At 43.9% G+C, this 20,777-nt stretch overlaps 3 protein-coding genes across 6 annotated transcripts; 2 read left to right on the plus strand and 1 right to left on the minus strand.

Moving 5' to 3' along the window:
* Positions 1-774: 774 nt before the first annotated feature.
* On the plus strand, positions 775-5,970 carry LOC311122252 (5'-AMP-activated protein kinase subunit gamma-1-like). Of its 4 annotated transcripts, none has more exons than XM_084196642.1 (13): positions 775-898; positions 1,153-1,192; positions 1,337-1,437; positions 1,900-1,981; positions 2,159-2,217; positions 2,575-2,620; positions 2,735-2,789; positions 3,061-3,187; positions 3,319-3,496; positions 3,647-3,684; positions 3,819-3,965; positions 4,662-4,853; positions 5,737-5,970. In XM_084196642.1, exons 1-12 carry the CDS (start codon positions 869-871, stop codon positions 4,779-4,781), a joined length of 1,023 nt encoding a protein of 340 aa, XP_084052768.1. In that variant the 5' UTR covers positions 775-868; the 3' UTR covers positions 4,782-4,853; positions 5,737-5,970. The 4 variants fall into 4 exon arrangements, with proteins under 4 accessions (XP_084052768.1, XP_084052770.1, XP_084052767.1 ...); XM_084196644.1 differs by having other exon boundaries at positions 788-898; positions 1,153-1,201; positions 3,815-3,965; XM_084196641.1 differs by having other exon boundaries at positions 788-898; positions 1,153-1,201.
* A 346-nt stretch (positions 5,971-6,316) lies between these two features.
* LOC311122255 (reticulophagy regulator 2-like) lies at positions 6,317-17,291 on the plus strand. The gene is made up of 9 exons (XM_084196647.1): positions 6,317-6,691; positions 7,320-7,423; positions 7,670-7,700; positions 8,506-8,635; positions 9,154-9,238; positions 9,878-10,015; positions 11,504-11,592; positions 13,646-13,781; positions 14,983-17,291. Exons 1-9 carry the CDS (start codon positions 6,444-6,446, stop codon positions 15,759-15,761), a joined length of 1,740 nt encoding a protein of 579 aa, XP_084052773.1. The 5' UTR covers positions 6,317-6,443; the 3' UTR covers positions 15,762-17,291.
* Positions 17,292-19,046: 1,755 nt separating this feature from the next.
* On the minus strand, positions 19,047-20,479 carry LOC311122256 (tubulin beta-4B chain-like). Its single transcript, XM_084196648.1, has 2 exons — positions 20,347-20,479; positions 19,047-20,234 (listed from the first exon to the last, which is right to left on the minus strand). Exons 1-2 carry the CDS (start codon positions 20,405-20,407, stop codon positions 19,174-19,176), a joined length of 1,122 nt encoding a protein of 373 aa, XP_084052774.1. The 5' UTR covers positions 20,408-20,479; the 3' UTR covers positions 19,047-19,173.
* Positions 20,480-20,777: the final 298 nt, after the last annotated feature.

The following is a 20,777-nucleotide window of genomic DNA, read 5'->3' on the forward strand; positions in this document are numbered from 1 at the left end:
ATGCATTGGAGCAGAATATCTGGGGTTCCTGCCCTGTGGGCCCGTATTCACAAAGCATCTCAGAGTAGGACTGCTAATCAAGGATCAGGTTTCAACTCTTCATTGTCATCTAAAAGGCAAAACTTTATCCTAGATCAGCACTCCTACTCTGAGACTCTTTGAATGTGAGCCCCAATCTTCTCCAATGTGTTTTCAGAAGGAGAGAGGAATCAAGGAAACACAATTAAGATTCAATCTCCCCATCAACAACTCTGCACAACATAGTGTACTTAACCTCATTTCCTGTTATTGCTGCTGTCCTCAAGCTCCTGCAAATAACAATGAACAACACAATGCCAATGGGAACAGGAAGCCATAACAGCTGAATCGAGACAGTCAACATAGTTACACCCATCACCAGACAAATAGCAAGCCTTTCATAACACTGCAGCATCTCTCTATTGCATTCAACTTCAGCACATATCCATATCACAACACAACACGTCCTTTTGACTGCTGTGCCTCGTGTAGTCCTAGTATGGCAAGTCTGCGTGAGCATTTCTGACACTGTGCTTCTGTGCAAAATATCAGTCGCAATGCCTGGCAAACTGTTTTCACAACTCAGGAACCTCATCAACAACATGCTGTAATGGTCCTAAAATCCACACAGAAACAATGCAGAATATGTCAGAGAGGAACGTACCCACCCCTCTTCTGCCTGCGCCCCTCACCCCAGACCCCGCCCCCATCCCCTTGGCCCTCCGCATACCACTTGAGACTCCTGCTCCTAATATAGACCCAACTGGTTTGTGGGACAGGCAGGGGGAGAGGAGCCTGCATGTAGCAGGACCTAGCGTTTGTTGTTGGTTGCGTAGAGCCCAACTCTTTCATGGAGAAAAGACATCCGCCTATCAGGCAGGTAGGTCATGGAACACGAGTAAGCCGGATTTGTGTTCGAGAAGTGCGTGTAGGATTGAAGCATTTAGGACTACAAGGAATAAGCTGGGGTAAAAAGCCTATTGGATTGTAAATAATGTTTTTAGTTTAGAGCTTAGTTCACCTTGATCCTGAATGTTTTTCCTTCGAGCTTCATTCCAGCAGTGATTTTAGAGCACTATTATCAAAGTGTTAGAGAGTGATTGAGGTTGTTGGTGATTTTTTCTGTTGGTCTAGATCTCGTTTCGAGAGATGCTTGAAGAATTGAAGAATGCAGGTAATTCAGGTAACCTTCGGTGTTTGTGTGTGTGTGTGCATGTACATTTGTGTGTCTGTTTCGTGGAATGAGGTGTATAGGGGATCTATAACTGTATGTGTGTGTGTGTAACTTTGTCCCCACTTCACCTCCCCATAACTTCAGAGGCCGATGCTGAGATCTACATGAAGTTCATGAAAAGTCATTGCTGCTATGAGGCCATTCCAACCAGCTGTAAACTGGTCATATTTGACACAACACTACAAGTAAGAGTCAAGTTTCCTGTAACCCACGTGTATGTTGGAACTGAACAATACACAATAATTTGGGGGCAAAAAATAGTCCAGGGTGGTGTTCAGCAGGGCACATCGTAGCAAAATGTCTTACAACAGGTTACAGGAAACGAAAATATGTGTTCTTACTTGACAAATTCACATAGTGCCTCCCCATTTCAGAACATATTCTTCCTGCTGAACTCAACCCAGATATTTCATCTCCCTCCACTTCCCAAGGGAAAGGTCGTGGTCCCTTTTGGTATGACATTTTAAGTCAGAGCTCCTCTCTCCTGTAACTACAGTTATAGCTGTTTTCCCTTTTCCCTGCAGCAATATTTCATGTGCTGCAGCAATATTTCATGTGCGGCCCGCTCATTCCTTCTTCCCAAAAACATACTCGCTAGTAAGACCGGTGTTAACTAGTTGTGTTAAAAAGAAATCCTATGTTTGCAGGTGAAGAAAGCCTTTTTCGCTCTTGTAGCAAACGGCTTGAGAGCTGCACCTCTCTGGGATAGCAAGACACAGAGATTTGTGGGTAAGAGAAGAGATTAGGGGGTGCTCTCTTGCTACTTGCTTATGGCAACGCAATGCCCTGAATGATTGCAAGCTTGGGCTGGTTTTGGGGGTAATGTGATATGAAGACTAGACACTAGCTCGTATCCATGCCAATAGTGATATGAACTCTCTCTCTCTCTCTCTATTGTCCTCACAGGAATGCTGACTATAACAGATTTCATCAACATTCTCCATCGTTACTACAGGTCCCCATTGGTGCGTATTTGAGCCAAATGCAGGTCAATATCCCAAAGTGTCTGAAATGGATTGTGTAGCTCAATAAACATATTTTAAGATGATTTGGACATGAAACATTTTTTGACAAAAATTCTTAAAAGTTAGCCTTTGGTGACAGTGGCCATGTAGACAAAACCAAAGCATGGATTGCAGTCTTACCTTGTCCATAAATTGCTTACAGGGTAAGGAAACCATTTTGTAATTTGGGTGGACTATCCCTTTAAGCCTAGTCCTGGACTAAAAAGCATGTTCAATAGAGACAAGATCATGGTTGTGTGAATGACACAGAAATCATTCATAATATAAGTTGTCCAATATGTTTCCCCACTCCCAAAGGTTCAAATGAATGAGCTGGAGAGGCATCAAATTGGGACATGGCGAGGTGATTCATTCAAGTAAATAAGCTAGAGAAGGCAAATGATGCAGTGTTCTATGTCTATGGTATATACTTTCTGTAACTTCCCTTCTGTTTATTTCTCTCTCTCTCTCTCTGCAGATGTGTACCTGCAATACTCCAACCACTGTCTTCATAGTATCACTCCAGACGCCAGGTGAATCTACGCAGCTCTCAGTCAAGCCAACTCCTGTCACCTGGCTTTGCCTGAGTTGTTACTTTTGCTGATACCTTTTTTAATGAGTGACAGACTAAGGAAATTGAGGCTGGGATTCAGTATATTACAGGCAGTGTTCTGGGTTGTGTTTAGTAGGGCACACTGTAGCAAAAAGTTTTGCAACATGACCCATGTGTGGATGTTGGTTGTGCTCTCCAGGGTTAGACACAGTTACCATAGGCCTAGTCTGTCTCCCCTCCTCTCTTTGCAGCCTCTTCGACGCCATCTACTCCCTACTGAGGTATAAGATCCACAGATTGCCAGTTATCGATCCCGTGTCCGGAAATGTCTTACACATTCTCACGCACAAGCGAATCCTCAAGTTCCTCCATATATTTGTAAGACAACATGACTTGGAGAAGATGTGTGTGTTTATGCTTATATTATATGGGCATCCATTTCAACCAGTGGTGTTGTGAACTGTAGGTTTTCCTTTTACATTCATTGTGTTCCTTTAAAAAAAATAAAGTACTCTACACAGAAAGAGACAGTCCCAAAACCCTGCTTCATGCATAAGACGATCCAGGATGTTGGGATCGGGACATTCCGGAACATTGCCACAGTACAGCAGACGGCCTCGGTCTACGATGCCCTGTCTGTGTTTGTAGAGAGGAGGGTCTCTGCGCTGCCCGTAGTAAACGAGCAAGGTGGGTTAACCTAATCTCTTGTTCAGAGTCAAACACTGACTCGTACAGTGTATGTGTATGTCCTTATGTAGGTGCCCTTCAAAAAGAAAGTTAGACTTGTAGGATGTAGGTAGGCTATGTACATTATCTCACTGTCCTTTGTACACCAAGGCAAGGTGGTGGCTCTCTACTCCAGATTCGATGTGATTGTAAGTACCCCAAAACTGCCTGTTACAGTTTAATTCGCCTGAAAACAATACAAAATAAAGCCCTTCACGTCTTTGTTGGTGCATTGTGTACATTTACATTGTTCCCTCCGCTCCTCTCCTCTTCTCGGAGACAGAATCTGGCCGCCCAGAAGACATACAACAACCTGAACATGTCCATGCAGGAGGCCATCCGGCGGCGCTGCTGTTTCGTAGAGGGGGTCATCAAGTGCCTCCCTGACGAGACCCTGGAGACCGTCATCGATCGCATCATTAAGGCTGAGGTTAGTGTCCCACTCTGCTCCCCCCAGGTTATGTTCATATGGCACCAAATGGAAGAAAACAGGCTGAAACAGGGAGGGACTACCTGAACTTGTCGAATAAGAAACACTCGTTCTTATTGCTACGTTTTGCTACGGTGTGCACTACTGAATATGACCCAGGTTGTGTCCTCTATCACGGTGGCCCTGTCTCTCCACTCCATCTAAGAGTTTGTTTAAAAAAGACATCAAAGAAATGGCCGCTGATATGCTGTAACATGTAGCTCTATTAGCCCACACAATGAAATAGAAATAGAGTTATGAAGGTTTGTGACATAGGCCACTCTAGTATTATAATGTATTTCAATGTATTAGCCGTAGACTGTATAGGTATTAGCCCTCTGTTGCTTACTGCTCTGCTCTACTCTACTCTACTTAATTACCGGTAAATCCTTGTTGTCTAACCACTGTCAACCGTTTCCCACCACACACCCCCATCCTCTCCCCCTCCTGTCCCATACTGCCCTCATTCTCTCCACATCCTTTCCACATCCTGCCCCCATCCTCTCCCCCTCCTCTCCACATCCTGCCCCCATCCTACCACCATCCTGCCCCCCCATCCTCTCTCCATCCTACCCTCATCCTACCCCCATCCTGCCCCATTCCTTCTCCATCCTCTCCGCTTCCACTCCTGATCCTGTCCCCATCCCCTCCCCTCAGGTCCATCGGCTGGTCCTGGTGGACAGAGAGGATGTGTGCAGGGGGATCATCTCTCTCTCCGACCTGCTACAGGCCATGGTGTTAACCCCAGCAGGTATTGACGCCCTTTTAGCCTCTTAGCACCTGTGGGAGTCAGGCCCCCTTGCCCTACCTCCATCTTCCACCGCCTCTAGCCCCACCTCCCTGGCCCAGGTAGGTCCACCCTTTTTCTCTCCTCTCCCCAACCCCCCCAGCTCACTGACTGGCTGTCAAAGACGCTGCCTTGACCCCCAACAACAGCTGCTGCTGCTGCTATATGTTGCCCCCTGTTTCTCTGAGCTTCAGCCACATATCAACCCCCCCACCACATACCCTGAAGCACCAACATGCAAGTGGGCACACACGCACATGCACACACACACATGCACACACACACACAGACTTTCTCTGCAAAGGGTGATGACCTCTGACCTATCGTTCCCTGCTTGCCTGATGCAAGGGGCGCTGTATAAATCCAATGATTTTCAAATGGACTGGAATCTTGAAGATTCTAAGCCTTTGTGCATAACATTCTATGGACTGGCTGCAGCTCAAAGGCTAAGTTATGGCACCAGGGGAATGTGGTGATGTATCTGCACAAAGATTTGATCTGCATGCCAAATGGCACCCTATTCCCTATATAGTGTACTACGTTTGACCAGTGTCCATAGGGCTCAGGTGAAAAGTAAATAAATAGCTTGGCTTGTGCAAGCTGGAACGGCTCATAGGAGCACGAGCCTATCTTTTGTTTCTGTAACATGAGGCAACTTGATGTACAAGTACACCCCCTGGACAGGACACTAGTCTATCTCAGGTCAGTAGTGCACTATATATAGGTAATAGGGTGCCATTTGGGCACCATGTTGTTGTTAATTTGCATGTCTCAGATTGGTTTGTGTATATGTCAAGAGTCTGTATGGAGCTTATTATCTACATTTATACTGATATAATAAGAACACACTTTGATGCACACAATCTTTTTTTATCATATGCTTTGGATATAATCATTCCAATCTTTGATCGTATTGCATCTCCACTATTGTTTTTTCTTTTCTAGAGATTTCAAGCAAATCAAACTGAGATCACTAGAGGACCATGTGAAGTGGATGAAAAGGGAGACCTTTTTCAAAATGTCAATGTGCTGAAAAACATAATCCGCAACAATCAGCTGTATCAGTTGAGTTCAATGAAACACAATTGTCCTTAGTTGCATTTTATCAAATTGATGATGAAAGTTTGTGTTACTTTGTATTGCGCTGAATTTGTTCTGTATTAAACATGTTCTAATCCATTTGACTCGTTTTTTTATAATGGATTTCACTGTTTTATGTAAGCTTTTCAGAGAAACAAGTGGAGATAGAAATATAAATTGTATTTTACATAACAATGGCTGGTAGTAACCAATTTATCCAGCAGATAAATCAGTAAATAGCTATTGTTTTCGCAAAACCAAGAGGACAGTAAACAAGGAAGCACGTGACATGCTGAGCCAGTAAACTGGGATTACACTAGATAGCACAGCTACAAAGTCAAGATTGGCAATATCGTAAGAATAAGGTTAGCAGTGTGGTTAGGTTTAAAATCACATTTTAAGAAGATAAATTGTAGAAATAGGCGGGGTTTATGACTTTGTGGCTGTAGTAACTAGTGACGACCAGTAACATCGGTTCCTACTTTTTTTTTTCTCCATGACGGGCCTTCGCGGATCTGCCCACGTATCTATACCCCGTGATCGCCAAAACAACATAACAAAGTGGGGGAAAGATGGCGAGCGGAGAGGAGGCTAGACGCCCCTCTGTTTCTTCCTCTTCGGTCCTCGAGGACATGTTCCCTGCCGGAGGATCAGAGCAAGTATGCGGGGATGGGAACCCTGAGCTCGTGCAACTGCGAGAGCGTCTCCAAGGCTGGCTATCGCAATATGAGCCCTTGTTGTTATGGTTGCAGAGGTTGCTTGTTTGGGAGAGGCCGCTCTACAGCATCTTTGTTGCGCTCACGCTCAATACCTTGTTCTGGTAATGCTAAATAATTATTAAGAATCACTCATGTAATCAGTTATTTTGCACTGAATGGGAAGATGCACTGTAGCTAATGTCGTTTTAGCTTGCTAGTAGTAGCTAGCTAGCTAGCTACTTAGCTAGATTGAATGACAGCGATAATCCCTCGGACGACAGTGACACTAGCTAGGTGGCTAATTAGCTATTTAACGCTGGTAGTTTGGTATGCCAAAGTTGACCCTAGTATCAATCATGCTAATAACGTTTCGTTAAACACCCTAGAGGTTGCTAGCTTTCAAATACCTAGTTGACAGCTGTCAACTCTAGCTACCTCTAACAAACCGTTTTGGAGTGTTCAGATAAAAATGTGTAGATATAGAACAAACATGTCTCTCCGACATGTAGACCAAGCAATCATGATGGCTGTATTCATGGCATTTCTATCTGCAACGTTCGACAACTGAACGTGGTCAAGTTGACAGGCGTTCTGTTGCATGTGTTGTCGTGATTCAGGGCAGGGAGTTAATTGACAGTCTATTCACTCTTGTGGTTAGCTAGTTACCTAAAGTTAGTAAATAGCTAGGAGCTTGACTAACATTGGTTGCATTTTAAAATGGCATGGGTTGTTTTCATTTGTGTTTTACAGGCTTCTGTCTTCGACGTCCCTCCGTCCTCTCTTCCTCCTGAGTCTTTCCATTCTAGGGCTCATGCTGCTGGAGAGATGGAAGGATAAGTTACCTCTTACAACTGGTAAGTAAGTTCATAGTAGGTACATGCATTACTCTTGCCACACCCACTCCTGGCCCTGGGGTCAGTCTGAAACATGAATGGCTGGTATATTTCACGATTTGATAAGATAGTTGAGTGTTGTGGATTTCAATTTGGATTTGATTTTACATGTCATTGTTCAGATTACTTTGATTACCATGCCTACTCTATGAAATCTAAAATGTCTTGTTGATGTTGTTGGACTCCTGTTTATTCTCTCCACTACAGTTCAGTATCCTGAGGCCAACCCAATGGAAAGGTACACATCTTGACTCAATTAAAGGTCCAATGCAGCCATTTTTATCTAATTATCAAATCATTTCTGGGTAACAATTAAGTACCTTGATTGTTTTCAATTAAAATTGTCAGAAAGAAACAAAAATAGCTTCTTAGCAAAGGGCAGTTTCTCAAGCAAGACTTTTGCTAGGACTGTCTGTGAGTGGTCTGAGTAGGGAGGGGAAAATTGAACATTAGCTGTTATTGGCCGAGAGGTTTGGAATGCTCTTTCTTATTGGGCTATTAACTAATTTACTGCATGGTGATGTCACCATGGAAGGCCAAAACTCCATCCCACCAAAACAGGCTGAAATTGCAGGCTGTCTTTTCAAACAGCTCTTACACTAAAAGGGCATTATCATCATTTTCACAATTTCACAGTATTATTCCAACCTCATAGTGTGGAAATGTATATAAAACACAGGACAATCGTGTTTTTGACTGCACTGGGCCTTTAAACACATCCAAACCCACCCTGCTCCTATAACCCCTTCAAGCACTTTACTGTTATAGTGACTATCATGTGATTATTCAGGCATTTTTTTCCTACTTGTTTGATGGTCTGTGCCTGTCAATAGCACCAGGGCACATATTTATAAAGAGTAGTAGGAGAGCTGATCTAGGATAAGGTCTGCCCTGTCCATAATAATCTGATTCTTTATTACCTAAAAGGCTAAACTGAATCCTAGATCAACACTCGTACTCTGAGACGCTTGAAGCCTTTTAGGTCTGGCTTAGTACTGATTGTGTTCATTTGTTCATCCCACGGTCTCTTTCTCTGACTGCAGAGAGACCATGAATGTGCAACCCCGGCTCCTCAGCATTCCAGAGCTCAGCCACCACCTGGCGGAGAGCTACCTCTACTGCTGCCTCTACATCCAGGAGATGCTGCAGTACAAAAGGCAGAACCACAGAAAGGTATGTTGGGTTTGATGGTGGCTCTGCGGGTTAGAGCACATTGCCTCCAACATCAGGGATGTTGGTTTGATTTCCACGTGGGCCACATATACTGATCATGTCATTTGTTATCTTTAGGTCGACGTGTATTAAAGCAACTGCTAAATTACCATATTGTTATATTATAAAGTGCCTCAAAGTCATGGTTTATCAAAAAATGTAATCGCTTGAGTTGCATAGATTTTTAGTATATCTGAAGCAGAGGAGGCTGGCGGGAGGAGCTGTAGAAGGACTAGCTCATTGTAATGGCTAGAATGGAATTCATGGAACGGACTCAAACATGTGGTTTCCATATTTTTGATACCGTTGCATTAATCCCATTCCAGCCATTACAATGAGCCCGTCCTCCTAAAGCTCCTCTCACCAACCTCCTCTGATCTGAAGAGGTATTTGCTGATGCTGAAGTAGTTGTCCCTCCCCTACACTAGTTTCAGCCAACTTGCAGGTTTAATGACACTGCGTCTCTTTTCTCCCTCCAGTTCTGTGCCATGATGTGCTCTGGCTGTTCTGTGCTAGCCGTGGTGGGACACTACGTACCAGGAATCATGATATCCTATATCATCGGTGAGCTGCCTTGCTTTTTCAATCCCTTTTTCCTTGATTTTCACAAAGGCAACCAACCAACCAGTATGCCAAAGGGTGTGGTTGTCTGTAAGAAATGCAGTGCTACTGCATAACAATTGTCAACCAAAGTTATTGCCAATAACTTCTAAATGCAACCTTCATACCACCATTCATAGTGTTGCCATTCCCCAACCTAGAAATGTATTGTGATTTGGCAATGTGTGACACTCAGTATTCCAGGGTCGTAGTCAATAGGGCACACAGTAGCCAAACATTTTGCAATGGGAACCGCTTACGCCAAGTTGTAGCATTTAGAGTAAATGGTTTCTGTTGCAAAATGTTTTGCTACAGTGTTCACTAATTAATATGACCCTGAGGTATATCCCTCCTCAATGGCATATATGTGTTGTTTGTTTCTATGACTGCTTTCTCTGGTTAAACTAAAGATTGTGTGTGTTCCAAATGGCACCCCATTCCCTATATAGTGCACTATTTTTTTTAAACAGAACTCTATGGGCCCTGGTCAAAAGTAGTGCACTATGTAGGCAAGAGGGTGCCATTTGGGACGCAGAGCTTGTCGTGGTGCGTCAAAAGCCATTTAAGTGCCATGTTGGGGTTGTTTTTTTGTCCTGTGCCCAGCGCTGAGTGTGTTGGTGTGGCCACTGGTGGTGTACCATGAGCTGATCCAGCGGATGTACACAGGCCTGGAGCCCATCCTGATGAAACTGGACTACAGCATGAAGGGAGACACGCAGCACCGCAAGCACGATAAGAGGAGTGAGTTTACACTGTGTGTGTGTGCGCATTGTCTGTTAGTGTGGGTTTGATGGTGTGTAGGTGTGTGTGTTTGATGGTGTGTGTGTGTGCCTTGCCATCATTCACGTCACGTCACCAGGTCCACTCTCTCTAGCTGTGAACACTGAACGTCAGGGTTGCCTGGGAAATCGTTCTCCTCCCGGTTTGTGGTACTGGGTTTGTGGTACTGGTGTGGCAGCTGGAGCTAATTTATTTTCAGACATTTAAATGAATGGCTTGTTGTGTGCCTCTTGTTAAACTCGGGGTGTCCGCAGATCCTAAAAGGCCTTAATAAGTCATAAAATGTCTTAAATTGCGCTTTCAAAGGTCTTAAAAAATGCAACAGAGATGACTACAGTGTTTCCGTTATATTGTGCAGCTGCTTAATTGTTGCCACCGCGGAAAAACAAACAAAATTGAACGTCAAATAATACTCTAGGCGCACTTTCAAGATCTATTCACATGTATTTCGTATTTATTATGGGTCGGAGGGACAACGGTCCCTCCCACTCCCCTCTTTGCACATGGAGTGAAGGGAGTTATGCATTCTGATAAGCGCAAGCATACTGACAGTTGAGCAACATTTTGAAATATAATTACGGGAAAGACAGTTTTTCAAACAACTACTGTTACTCTTGTTGAAAAATAAGTCTCTCAGTTGTATTTGAGTAACAACTATTTCTCAACTGTCAATATTGAGGAAAAAACATCCCTTTACAAACGCAGTATGTAATTGAGATGATTCGCCAACGGAGTGGAGCGCACCATTTGCGGTCAATACATCAAGTAGCCTATATAGGCTACCAATGGAAGGTTTTTGTAGGACATTACATTTACTGTTAGATCAATTGCATGGCTAAATAAACAATATCATATTTAGATTTAGCAATCTAGCTAATGTGTTTTGAGTTCCCTCTTCCTTCGTTGGTAAATTCTGTAGCATAGGCTATAGCCTTGGCCAATATGCACACAAAATATACAGGCAAATTAATCTCTAAAGAGCCAAAAATATATCTAATTATTCTGGATCCTATTTTGACATGTTGCACATCAAAATATCCATCATGCACTCCCTGAAAATGTTAGATGAAATGGCAAACTTATTTACTTGGCACTGGAAAAAGTCAGTCTAGAGCTCTCTCACTTAGCTACCTTGCTTCGAAGTATAGCTATTTGATACCTGATTCACTGAATGAGGGAATTATTTTATTAGACTTTTTGGTTGTAGGCTAATGTTCTAATGTTATAGCATACCTCCAGAAGAGCTACTGTGTGTGTGTGTAGACTTTTGTTCCAGCCCCACTCCTTTGGTGAAATACTTTTTGCTAACATGGGCTCATTTCTTAAGAAGAATATTAGCAGGTGTGGTGCACGCAGACCTCAAAATGTGTATTAAATTGTACGCCAAGTGGCATTAAAATTCAACTTCTTGGATCCTGCAGTTACCTAAACTGTGTGCGTGTGTTGCAGAGGTGAAGAAGGAGGTGGAGGAAGGGGATGAGCCCAGGGCTGAGACGGAGAGCGAGAGCGAGGAGGAGCTGTCCTGCTTTGCCCCGCTGGTAATACCACATCGTCTGCCATCTTGCACCAGGGCACTAGGATTGTGTGTGTGTGGACATATGTACCTATACATGTGGGGACCAGATTTTTTGGGGGACCAACTGGGGACATTTTGTCGGCCCCCACAAGGGAAAAAGGCTATTTCTAGGGGGTAGCTTAGTAGCTTAGTGGTTAAGAGCGTTGTGCCAGTAACCGAAAGGTCGCTGGTTCTAATCCCCGAGCCGACTAGGTGAAAAATCTGTCGATGTGCCCTTGAGCAAGGCACTTAACCCTAATTGCTCCTGTAAGTCGCTCTGGATAAGAGCGTCTGCTAAATGACTAAAATGTAATGTAAATGTAATTAGGTTTAGGTGCAATGTTCCCTCTCATTTTTTTGGGGTCACTGAGCAAATGTAAGATCTGCTGAGCGCAAACTTGAACGTTGTGAAAATTCTGTGCAACTTCCAGTGCCTTACTGTGAACAGTGAGGCTGTACCCGCTTTAAGTTAGTTTTAACAGTGGTCAAGTAGGCTACTGTGGCTATTTGATCATAATGTAGTCCTACTCGAGTGGCCTACCATCAAAAACAATGGAGAAAATGCATCCCAAAACATTTTAACATGGAAATAGCTGTTCTATCGTTCAGCCTACAGTAGCAGCCAATGTGTGGTGTTCAATGTAGGCCTACATTCCATGAGATTTATGGAAAAAAAACATGCAGGGCTTGACATTAACCTTTATCCACTCAGACAAGGAAGTGACTGAAAAATGTTGTTTGATGCAATAAACCACTTTACAAGATATGCATTATTATTCCCATACCATTATTACAGAGAATCAGACAAATTATGCTACCCTCTGCCTATTGGCTTCTTAGCTTATTCAAGCCTGCCTCAAAATACAACACTGCCCCTTTAAGACAAAATAAAGCTCTTTACCTGACTTGCTTTTCAAAGATGTCTAGAAATCTGCATGTTTTGTGCTCTTTTAGGAAGCAATCACTCTCCTATTGCTGACTACAAATGATCTATAACTGGGCTAATAACTCACTAACTAGAAAAGGATATGAACAAAATGTGCACACGTGGCTACATGCAGCTCTCGCTTTGATCTCACGACCGCTTATGCTGTAAATACGGTTCAGTTCAAAGTAAATAGCACAAATCCATATATGGCAATGGTCTATTTGCATATAGGCTTACTGCAGCTCTGATTGGTTATGCTGCACCGGTCTGTGTAGAGTACGGACTGAGTCGAGCGTGTCAATGCAATAGAATCCTACTTTGATGAGTTCTGCACAGCAGTCCTGGGGGAGCTGCGCAGGATTTTCTGGGCTACTGCGCCCTGTGCACAGCTTAGAAGGAACATTGGTTAGGGAAAATAGGATTTTGAATAGGATCAATTGTGTCCCCCCACAAGGTTAGTTAAACAAGACTGTGTGGTCAGTGGTCATTAGGCCATTGGGGTAGCAGTGGTATGTTAGAGTGGGAGATGAGAAGTGATGGGATTAACCGCAGTCCTCGTGACCCTGGAGGGTTGTGCACTAATGTAGTGTCGTACAAGAGAGATGGCTGGGGGAAAGATCCAGCGACCATATTCCTTGGGCTAGTCAATTAATAAATTTGCTGATTCAATTGTTTGTCTGATTCAGAATTACACAAGTGTTGCATCCCAATAATCTTTCCTTTCTCCCGAAGTGTGCACATGTTCACTTCCCCTTTATGGATTTGAAAGGAAATTAATGGTAATGGAAACTCCCTCTAGCCCATGCCTATAAATCCAATGCTTATGTCTGGAATAGAACAAGCGCACACTTCAGGAGGAATGAGAGATTATTCTGACTCAACCAAGATATTCCCCTCAATGAAAGGCTAAATATTTTGTTTTAGTTTTTTACAGAATGTGGTTCAATTAATATTTGAATGTTGACATTTCCTCACAATTGAGAGGATAAGACAATATTATGGCTTGACTTTGTAATAACCTTAATTGGGCTCTAGTATAGGTTCTGTCTAGAGCCTTTCACTAAAGAACAATGATAATGTAATTGAATTGTGCTATGTCATTGGTCAGGTGGATGCAAAGACCACAGCCCTAGCAATGGCCATCACCGACTCGGAGCTGTCTGACGAGGAAGCATCCATTTTGGAGAGTGGAGGGTTCTCCGTATCCAGAGCTACCACCCCACAGCTCACAGACGTCTCTGAAGGTAGTTACCCAAGCTCAACAGGCCCTGCCTCCCAAGTATCTGTCCTGCGCCACTTGTTCACGCCCATTGATGGATTTAAAAGAAAAGGAATGGGATGTATTCATTAGTGCAAACCATAGCAAAATGTTTTGCACCATTAAAAAAAGGCGCACCGGTAGCCTACACACGTTAGCTTGTTGTTATTGTCGGTCAAAGCGGCACCACCGTTAGAGGCTCCATGTGTAACAAGTGAAGTAGGAGATTTCTAATTAATGCTAAATGGAATTAGGCTATAATGATCAACAACGGGTAGGCTGTTTCATATGAATGGAGTTGTTGTAGACAAGGATGCATCAATTAGCCTTGCTACTTTAGTTAGCTAGCTGGCTAACTTAGCTGGCTACTGTAGCTAGCTAGCTTTTTTACAAAGATTTGATGCATTCAAGACTGGCACTAGCAGATGGTATGATAGATAACCTACGGCAGCAACAAGTTTGTCTAATTAGCGCGAGTTGGTTTGGCAACTTTCTCTCTCTCTCCCTCCGTGTCACACATACCGGCCCCTGCTCCCCTCTCCCCCACCCTTCCAAGCAGAGCACAGCACACAAGCTCTCTCTTACACGAGCAAGTCTCCATTGAAGTTAAAAAACAATCTTTCAAACATTGTATTTTGACTATCCGAAAGAAATATATTATTCTAATAGTGAAATAATTTCAAATGCCCATCCCTAGCATATAACCCAATGTGAGACATACCTCTTACATCAATCTGATGCTTTTACATGTGTGTGGAGGAGAAAGGACAGAATTGGACTGCAGGGATTTCTATAATTGAGCAGCATGTGTTCCACAGTCCAAATCATGTGAATCAAATATTGGCACTAGCAAAATTTGATTTGTCATTATTTTGATGTGCTGTTGACTCCTTCCTCTATATATTAGAATTACATTTTCTCTGCATATTAAACTGAGACTCAGCGACAGGGCGTTGCCACAAGCAGCAGGATGAACTGCAGATATTGTAGATCTTCACTCGCAAAAAAGATCTGGCCATGTGCAGGTGAGCTTCACGCTGCTGCAATGTGACAGCTGCTGGACCAAAACGGCAGAGAAGTTCAGCCTTGCGATTCACACTCTTAGAAGGCAACCCAATATTGCGATTTACTTCATGCATCGCTGACTACCTTTAACCCCATCCTCTCCCTCTCCTGTGACTGTTTAGACCTGGACCAGCAGAGTGTGCACAGTGACCCAGAGGAGGCCTTCCTAAGGGACCTGCCTGAATTCCCCTCAGTTGACGAGTTCCCCTCCATCGAGCACAGCCTCCTCCACTTCCCGTTACGGGGCCCCAGTCAGGGCCAAGGGCACGGGGCTGCGGCTGGGGGAGGAGAGCCCTCGAAGGGGGAGCCCATGAGTCCGGCCAGCCTCCTCATCCAGCACCTGGCCTCCCCGCTCCACTTTGTCAACACACACTTCAACGGACATAGACGGCCGCCAGGTGGGGACCAGGGACCACTGCTGGGGGCTGGGAGAGTGGAGGAGGTGGTGGATGGGGGGGAAAGGGAGTCCCAGGCCCCGAGACAGTCACTGGAAGCCCTGAGTGAGGAGATCGTGAACACGGCAATCTCCACCGTGGTGCAGAACACTCTGTCGGCCCTGCTGCGCTCCACTGAGGCCAGCAAGGGCCCCTCCATTGCAGATTTCCTGCCCACCGACACGCCCCCCAGCGCCCTGGAAAGCCCCCCCGCCCCTGTCGCCGAGGCAGAAAAGGACCAGGATGCAGTCACTGCGGAGACCGAGGAGAGGAGTGCCGAGGAGATGCCGGACGACACGTTTGTACCGACCGAGGAAGAGGACTTTGAGATTTTGGACCAAAGTGAACTGGAGCAGATGGACGAGGACCTGCTGGGTCTTCTCAGTCCTGATGGACAGGGGGTAGTGGGAGTGGCCTCTCCCACAGACACACCCCCATCTCCAACGCACCAACCGGAGTCCTTCTAGCATCCTCATCACCGCTCTTCCCAACTGTTTTGTTTTATGTAGATATACATTATACAGATATATACAGTACCAGTCAAAAGTTTGGACATGCCTACTCATTCAAGGGGTTTTCTTTATTTGTACTGTTTTCTACATTGTAGAATAATAGTGAAGACATCAAAACTATGAAATAACACATACGGAATCATGTAGTAACCAAAAAAGTCTTACACAATTCTAAATATATTTTATATTTGAGATTCTTCAAATAGCCATCGTTTGCCTTGATGACAGCTTTTCACACTCTTGGCATTCTCTCAACCAGCTTCACCTGGAATGCTTTTCCAACAGTCTTGAAGGAGTTCCCACATATGCGGATTGTGGAGGCCAGGTCATCTGATGCAGCACTCCATCGCTCACCTTTTTGGTAAAATAGCCCTTACACAGCCTGGAGGTGTGTTGGGTCATTGTCCTGTTAAAAAACAAATGATAGTCCCACTAAGCCCAAACCAGATGGGATGGCGTATCGCTGCAGAATACTGTGGTAGCCATGCTGGTTAAGTGTGCCTTGAATTCTAAAGAAATCACTGACAGTGTCAGCAGCAAAGCACCCCCACAACATAACACCACCTCCATGCTTTATGGTGGGAACTACACATGCGGAGATCATCCGTTCACTCACACTGCGTCTCACAAAGACACGGCGGTTGGAACCAAAAATCTCAACTTTGGACTCCAGACCAAAGGACACATTTCCACTGGTCTACTGTCCATTGCTCATGTTGCTTGGCCCAAGCAGGTCTCTTCTTATTATTGGTGTCCTTTAGTAGGGGTTTCTTTGCAGGAATTCGACCATGAAGGCCTGATTGACACGGTCCCCTCTGAACAGTTGATGTTGAGATGCGTCTGTGACTTGAACTCTGTGAAGCATTTATTTGGCCTGCAATTTCTGAGGCTGGTAACTTTAATGAACTTATCCTCTGCACCAGAGGTAACTCTGGGTCTTCCATTCCTGTGGTGGTTCTCATGAGAGCCAGTTTCATCATAGCACTTGATAGTTTTTGCGACTGCACTTGAAGAAACTTTCAAAGTTCTTAATGTTCCGTATTGACTGACCTTCATGTATTAAACTAATGATGGACTGTCGTTTCTCTTTGCTTATTTGAGCTGTTCTTGCCATAATATGGACTTGGTCTTTTACCAAATAGGGCTATCTTCTATATACCCCCCTACCTTGTCACAACACAACTGATTGGCTCAAACACATTAAGAAGGAAAGAAATTCCACAAGTTAACTTTAAAAAGGCACACCTGTTAATTGAAATGCATTCCAGGCGACTACCTCATGAAGCTGGTTGAGAGAATGCCCAGATTGTGCAAAGCTGTCATCAAGGCGAAGGGTGGCTATTTGAAGAATCTCAAATATAAAATATATTTTGATTTGTTTAACACTTTCTTGGTTACTACATTATTCCATATGTGTTATTTAATAGTTTTGATGTCTTCACTATTATTCTACAATGTAAAAATAAAGAAAAACCCTTGAATTAATAGGTGTGTCTAAACTTTTGACTGGTAGTGTATGTACACTTATCAAAGTGTCTGTGGTTAGTGGCAGTTGGTTAGTGATTGAGATCACTGTGGTTGATTCTGCCTTCACACTATCACTGTGGTTAAGTCCTGAATGGCACCCTATTCTCTTTATAGTGCTCTACTTTTGACCAGGACCCATAGGGCTCTGGTCAAAAGTAGTGCACTAAAGATGGAATAGGGTGCCATTTGGAAAGAACCTTGTTTCTCGAGGCTTGGGCTTGATGGCACCTGTGTTTGACAGGGTTTTATTGCTTTAAACCAAGGGAACAAGCCATCTGAGTTTTGGGAACTACTAGTAATATGTGTTTGGATGGCAGGAGAAGGGTTTGGTGGAGCCTCGTCCCGGATCTGTTTGTGCTGTATGTTGTAATGCCAAATGGATTTGGGTATATTTCAGCACAATCTGCAATGGGACCAGGATATAGGGTCCAGATCTACACCCACCCTTCTCAAAGGAAATTATTAACAGAGGTTATATGTGGATGGATTCTTTGAGAGAAAGAAAAGGTTTTGATTATAGCTATTAATATATATTATATAAATTATTTAATTTAACGGTCAGTTTAATGGAAATCTATTGTCATCATGCAGGAATTTGAAAGTAATAAAGATTCTCTATGGTCAGTAACCCAAGTCGATTCTACAATCTACATTGAATTTAGATCTTTAGCAAAACACAAATGTTTTCATGTAGGCACAAACACTTACGTTTGGGAGTTTCATTGAAGGTAGTTTAATGATCAGCAACCCCTCAAGTAAGTTCCACATTCTGCAAAATTGTGAAATCTCCCAAACAATAAGATATTTAAATTTTGGTGTGTATTGGACATTTAAAAAATCTCAAACAGGTGATGGTATAAAATATTTATTTACCCATACAAAACTTACTGTGGTATGCTGACAACCTTTTCAATTGCTCATCGTCAACATCTCCAAGGTCTATATTTTGTTAGTTGTATTCTGTAATGTTTGTAAATGAATGCAAGTGCTCCTTCACCACCAATTGCTTAAGTCCATATATTTGTACTACTTGAAAATCTCATGAGTGGGATGTACTTTAGTTTGCACAATGGAAGAGACCATTGCACATAGAAACTAATATGTAGACGCAAATTAATGTGAAGTAGAAAATGGTGCCCACCAATGTCTAGCTTAAAGTTCCCCAACCCAAGTTGTCCCTGTGCACTGTGTTGTAATATAGACCAACCTTTTTCCTGGCCAATGCCTTCCGAGCACTTCTCTGTAGAAAGTTTCCTTCAAAACAAGAGTAATTTGTAACATTGCATGTGAAAACCAAGCATAAAAAATGCATTGTCCTCTCCAAACTTGGAGGGAGCAAGACCGTAGACTTGTAGCAAGCATACAATTTGTATGTTGCAGCTTTTATTAAACCAATGTCCCTTAAAATAGAATTCCTATAACACTAAATTGCCAATGACATGAATTCAATTTCTTCCAAGTGTGATTCATTTAAAAGGTCATTTCTTTTGCTATAATCCCAATGTAACCAACTATAAAAAGACATGATGGAATCATTTCAAGATTATATTAACAAATTATGTATTGTAGAAATGTGTTTGTTTATGCTTTTACTGCTTCTTGATCTATAAAGGCACTTGACAAGAACTGTACTATAGTAAAGGAAGATCTATTTTCCAATTTCTCCTGTTTTTCAGAAATGTACATCTACAAAAGGAACACAAACAAGTTTTTAAATGCTGATAAGATTTATTGCAATTACAACAGGTTAAACACTGACAGCAGCTCCTTGTGCAGTGAAAGAGAATAAAAGAACAACCTGAAACAAAAGCGATGGATTGCAGTTGAAATTGATTTTAGTTTAACCCATATCCTCTTCTCCCTCCTCCTCAAACTCGCCCTCCTCCTCAGCGGTGGCGTCCTGGTACTGCTGGTACTCGGACACCAGGTCGTTCATGTTGCTCTCGGCCTCTGTGAACTCCATCTCATCCATGCCCTCTCCGGTGTACCAGTGCAGGAAGGCCTTGCGTCGGAACATGGCTGTGAACTGCTCAGAGATGCGCTTGAACAGCTCCTGGATGGCCGTGCTGTTGCCGATGAAGGTGGCAGCCATCTTGAGGCCACGGGGCGGGATGTCGCAGACTGCAGTCTTGACATTGTTGGGGATCCATTCGACAAAGTAGCTGCTGTTCTTGTTCTGCACGTTCAGCATCTGCTCATCCACCTCCTTCATGGACATGCGCCCGCGGAAGATGGCGGCCACAGTGAGGTAGCGGCCGTGGCGGGGGTCGCAGGCGGCCATCATGTTCTTGGCATCGAACATCTGCTGAGTGAGTTCGGGCACCGTCAGCGCTCTGTACTGCTGGCTACCTCTGCTGGTGAGGGGGGCAAAGCCTGGCATGAAGAAATGCAGGCGGGGGAATGGGACCATGTTGACAGCTAGCTTACGCAGGTCAGCGTTGAGCTGGCCGGGGAAACGCAGGCAGGTGGTGACACCACTCATGGTGGCTGACACCAGGTGGTTGAGGTCCCCGTAAGTGGGCGTCGTCAGCTTCAGGGTGCGAAAGCAGATGTCATACAAGGCCTCGTTGTCGATGCAAAAGGTCTCGTCAGTGTTCTCCACTAGCTGATGCACAGACAGGGTGGCATTGTAGGGCTCCACCACGGTGTCTGACACTTTGGGGGAGGGCACCACACTGAAGGTGTTCATGATGCGGTCAGGGTACTCCTCACGGATCTTGCTAATCATTAGGGTACCCATGCCAGAGCCTGTGCCGCCTCCAAGGGAGTGGGTGAGCTGGAAGCCCTGAAGACAGTCGCAGCTCTCGGCTTCCTTTCTTACCACGTCCAGGACAGAGTCTACCAGCTCTGCTCCCTCAGTGTAATGGCCCTTTGCCCAGTTGTTACCTGCACCACTCTGTCCTTTAAACAAACAACAAAAAGCACGCCATGAGATGTAGGCTAGGCGTATTACTATGGTAAAATCGACTATGACATGGTAGCATGAATTTGCAATTTCAAAGCATTTGCTCACCAAAGACAAAGTTGTCCGGTCTGAATATTTGGCCAAATGGTCCAGACCGGACAGAGTCCATGGTGCCAGGCTCCAGATCAACTAGAACGGCACGAGGAACATACTTGCCACCTGAAATAAATGAACAATCACATTATGGGTCAGTAGCTACATTTCCATCCAATTTGCAACAGATTTTCATGTGAATATTCTAAAATCCGCATAAAGAAAATATGCGAATTTTCCCACCAGTGGTGTGTTCCCACCAAATGGACTTGTTGCGGATAAAAATTAGTGTGTGATAACGTAGTGCACAAATTTTACTTTTTCACTTAAGTTTTCATATACCGAATAAAAATCTAAAGTTCAATGTGTTTCTATCGCATTTTAAACTCTACCGATAGTTGTCACAAACTGTTGCGTTAAATAGCAAAATGTGCCTACTCTGGTCT

The sequence above is a fragment of the Coregonus lavaretus genome, assembly GCF_964263955.1.
Source record: "Coregonus lavaretus genome assembly, contig: HAP1_SCAFFOLD_1316, whole genome shotgun sequence".
In the NCBI taxonomy this organism is placed as follows: domain Eukaryota; kingdom Metazoa; phylum Chordata; class Actinopteri; order Salmoniformes; family Salmonidae; genus Coregonus; species Coregonus lavaretus.

Bases quoted from the DNA above. Each gene is read 5' to 3' on its own strand.
- LOC311122252 (XM_084196641.1), top strand. From the start codon at position 869: ATGGAGAAAAGACATCCGCCTATCAGGCAG. The intron at 899-1,152 runs GTAGGTCATGGA...CTGTTGGTCTAG, and splicing joins GACATCCGCCTATCAGGCAG to ATCTCGTTTCGAGAGATGCT. The intron at 2,790-3,060 runs GTGAATCTACGC...CTCTCTTTGCAG, and splicing joins AGTATCACTCCAGACGCCAG to CCTCTTCGACGCCATCTACT.
- LOC311122255 (XM_084196647.1), top strand. From the start codon at position 6,444: ATGGCGAGCGGAGAGGAGGCTAGACGCCCCTCTGTTTCTTCCTCTTCG. The intron at 7,424-7,669 runs GTAAGTAAGTTC...TCTCCACTACAG, and splicing joins TAAGTTACCTCTTACAACTG to TTCAGTATCCTGAGGCCAAC. The intron at 10,016-11,503 runs GTGAGTTTACAC...CGTGTGTTGCAG, and splicing joins CCGCAAGCACGATAAGAGGA to AGGTGAAGAAGGAGGTGGAG.
- LOC311122256 (XM_084196648.1), bottom strand. From the start codon at position 20,407: ATGGACTCTGTCCGGTCTGGACCATTTGGCCAAATATTCAGACCGGAC. The intron at 20,235-20,346 runs GTGAGCAAATGC...GTTTGTTTAAAG, and splicing joins ACCGGACAACTTTGTCTTTG to GACAGAGTGGTGCAGGTAAC.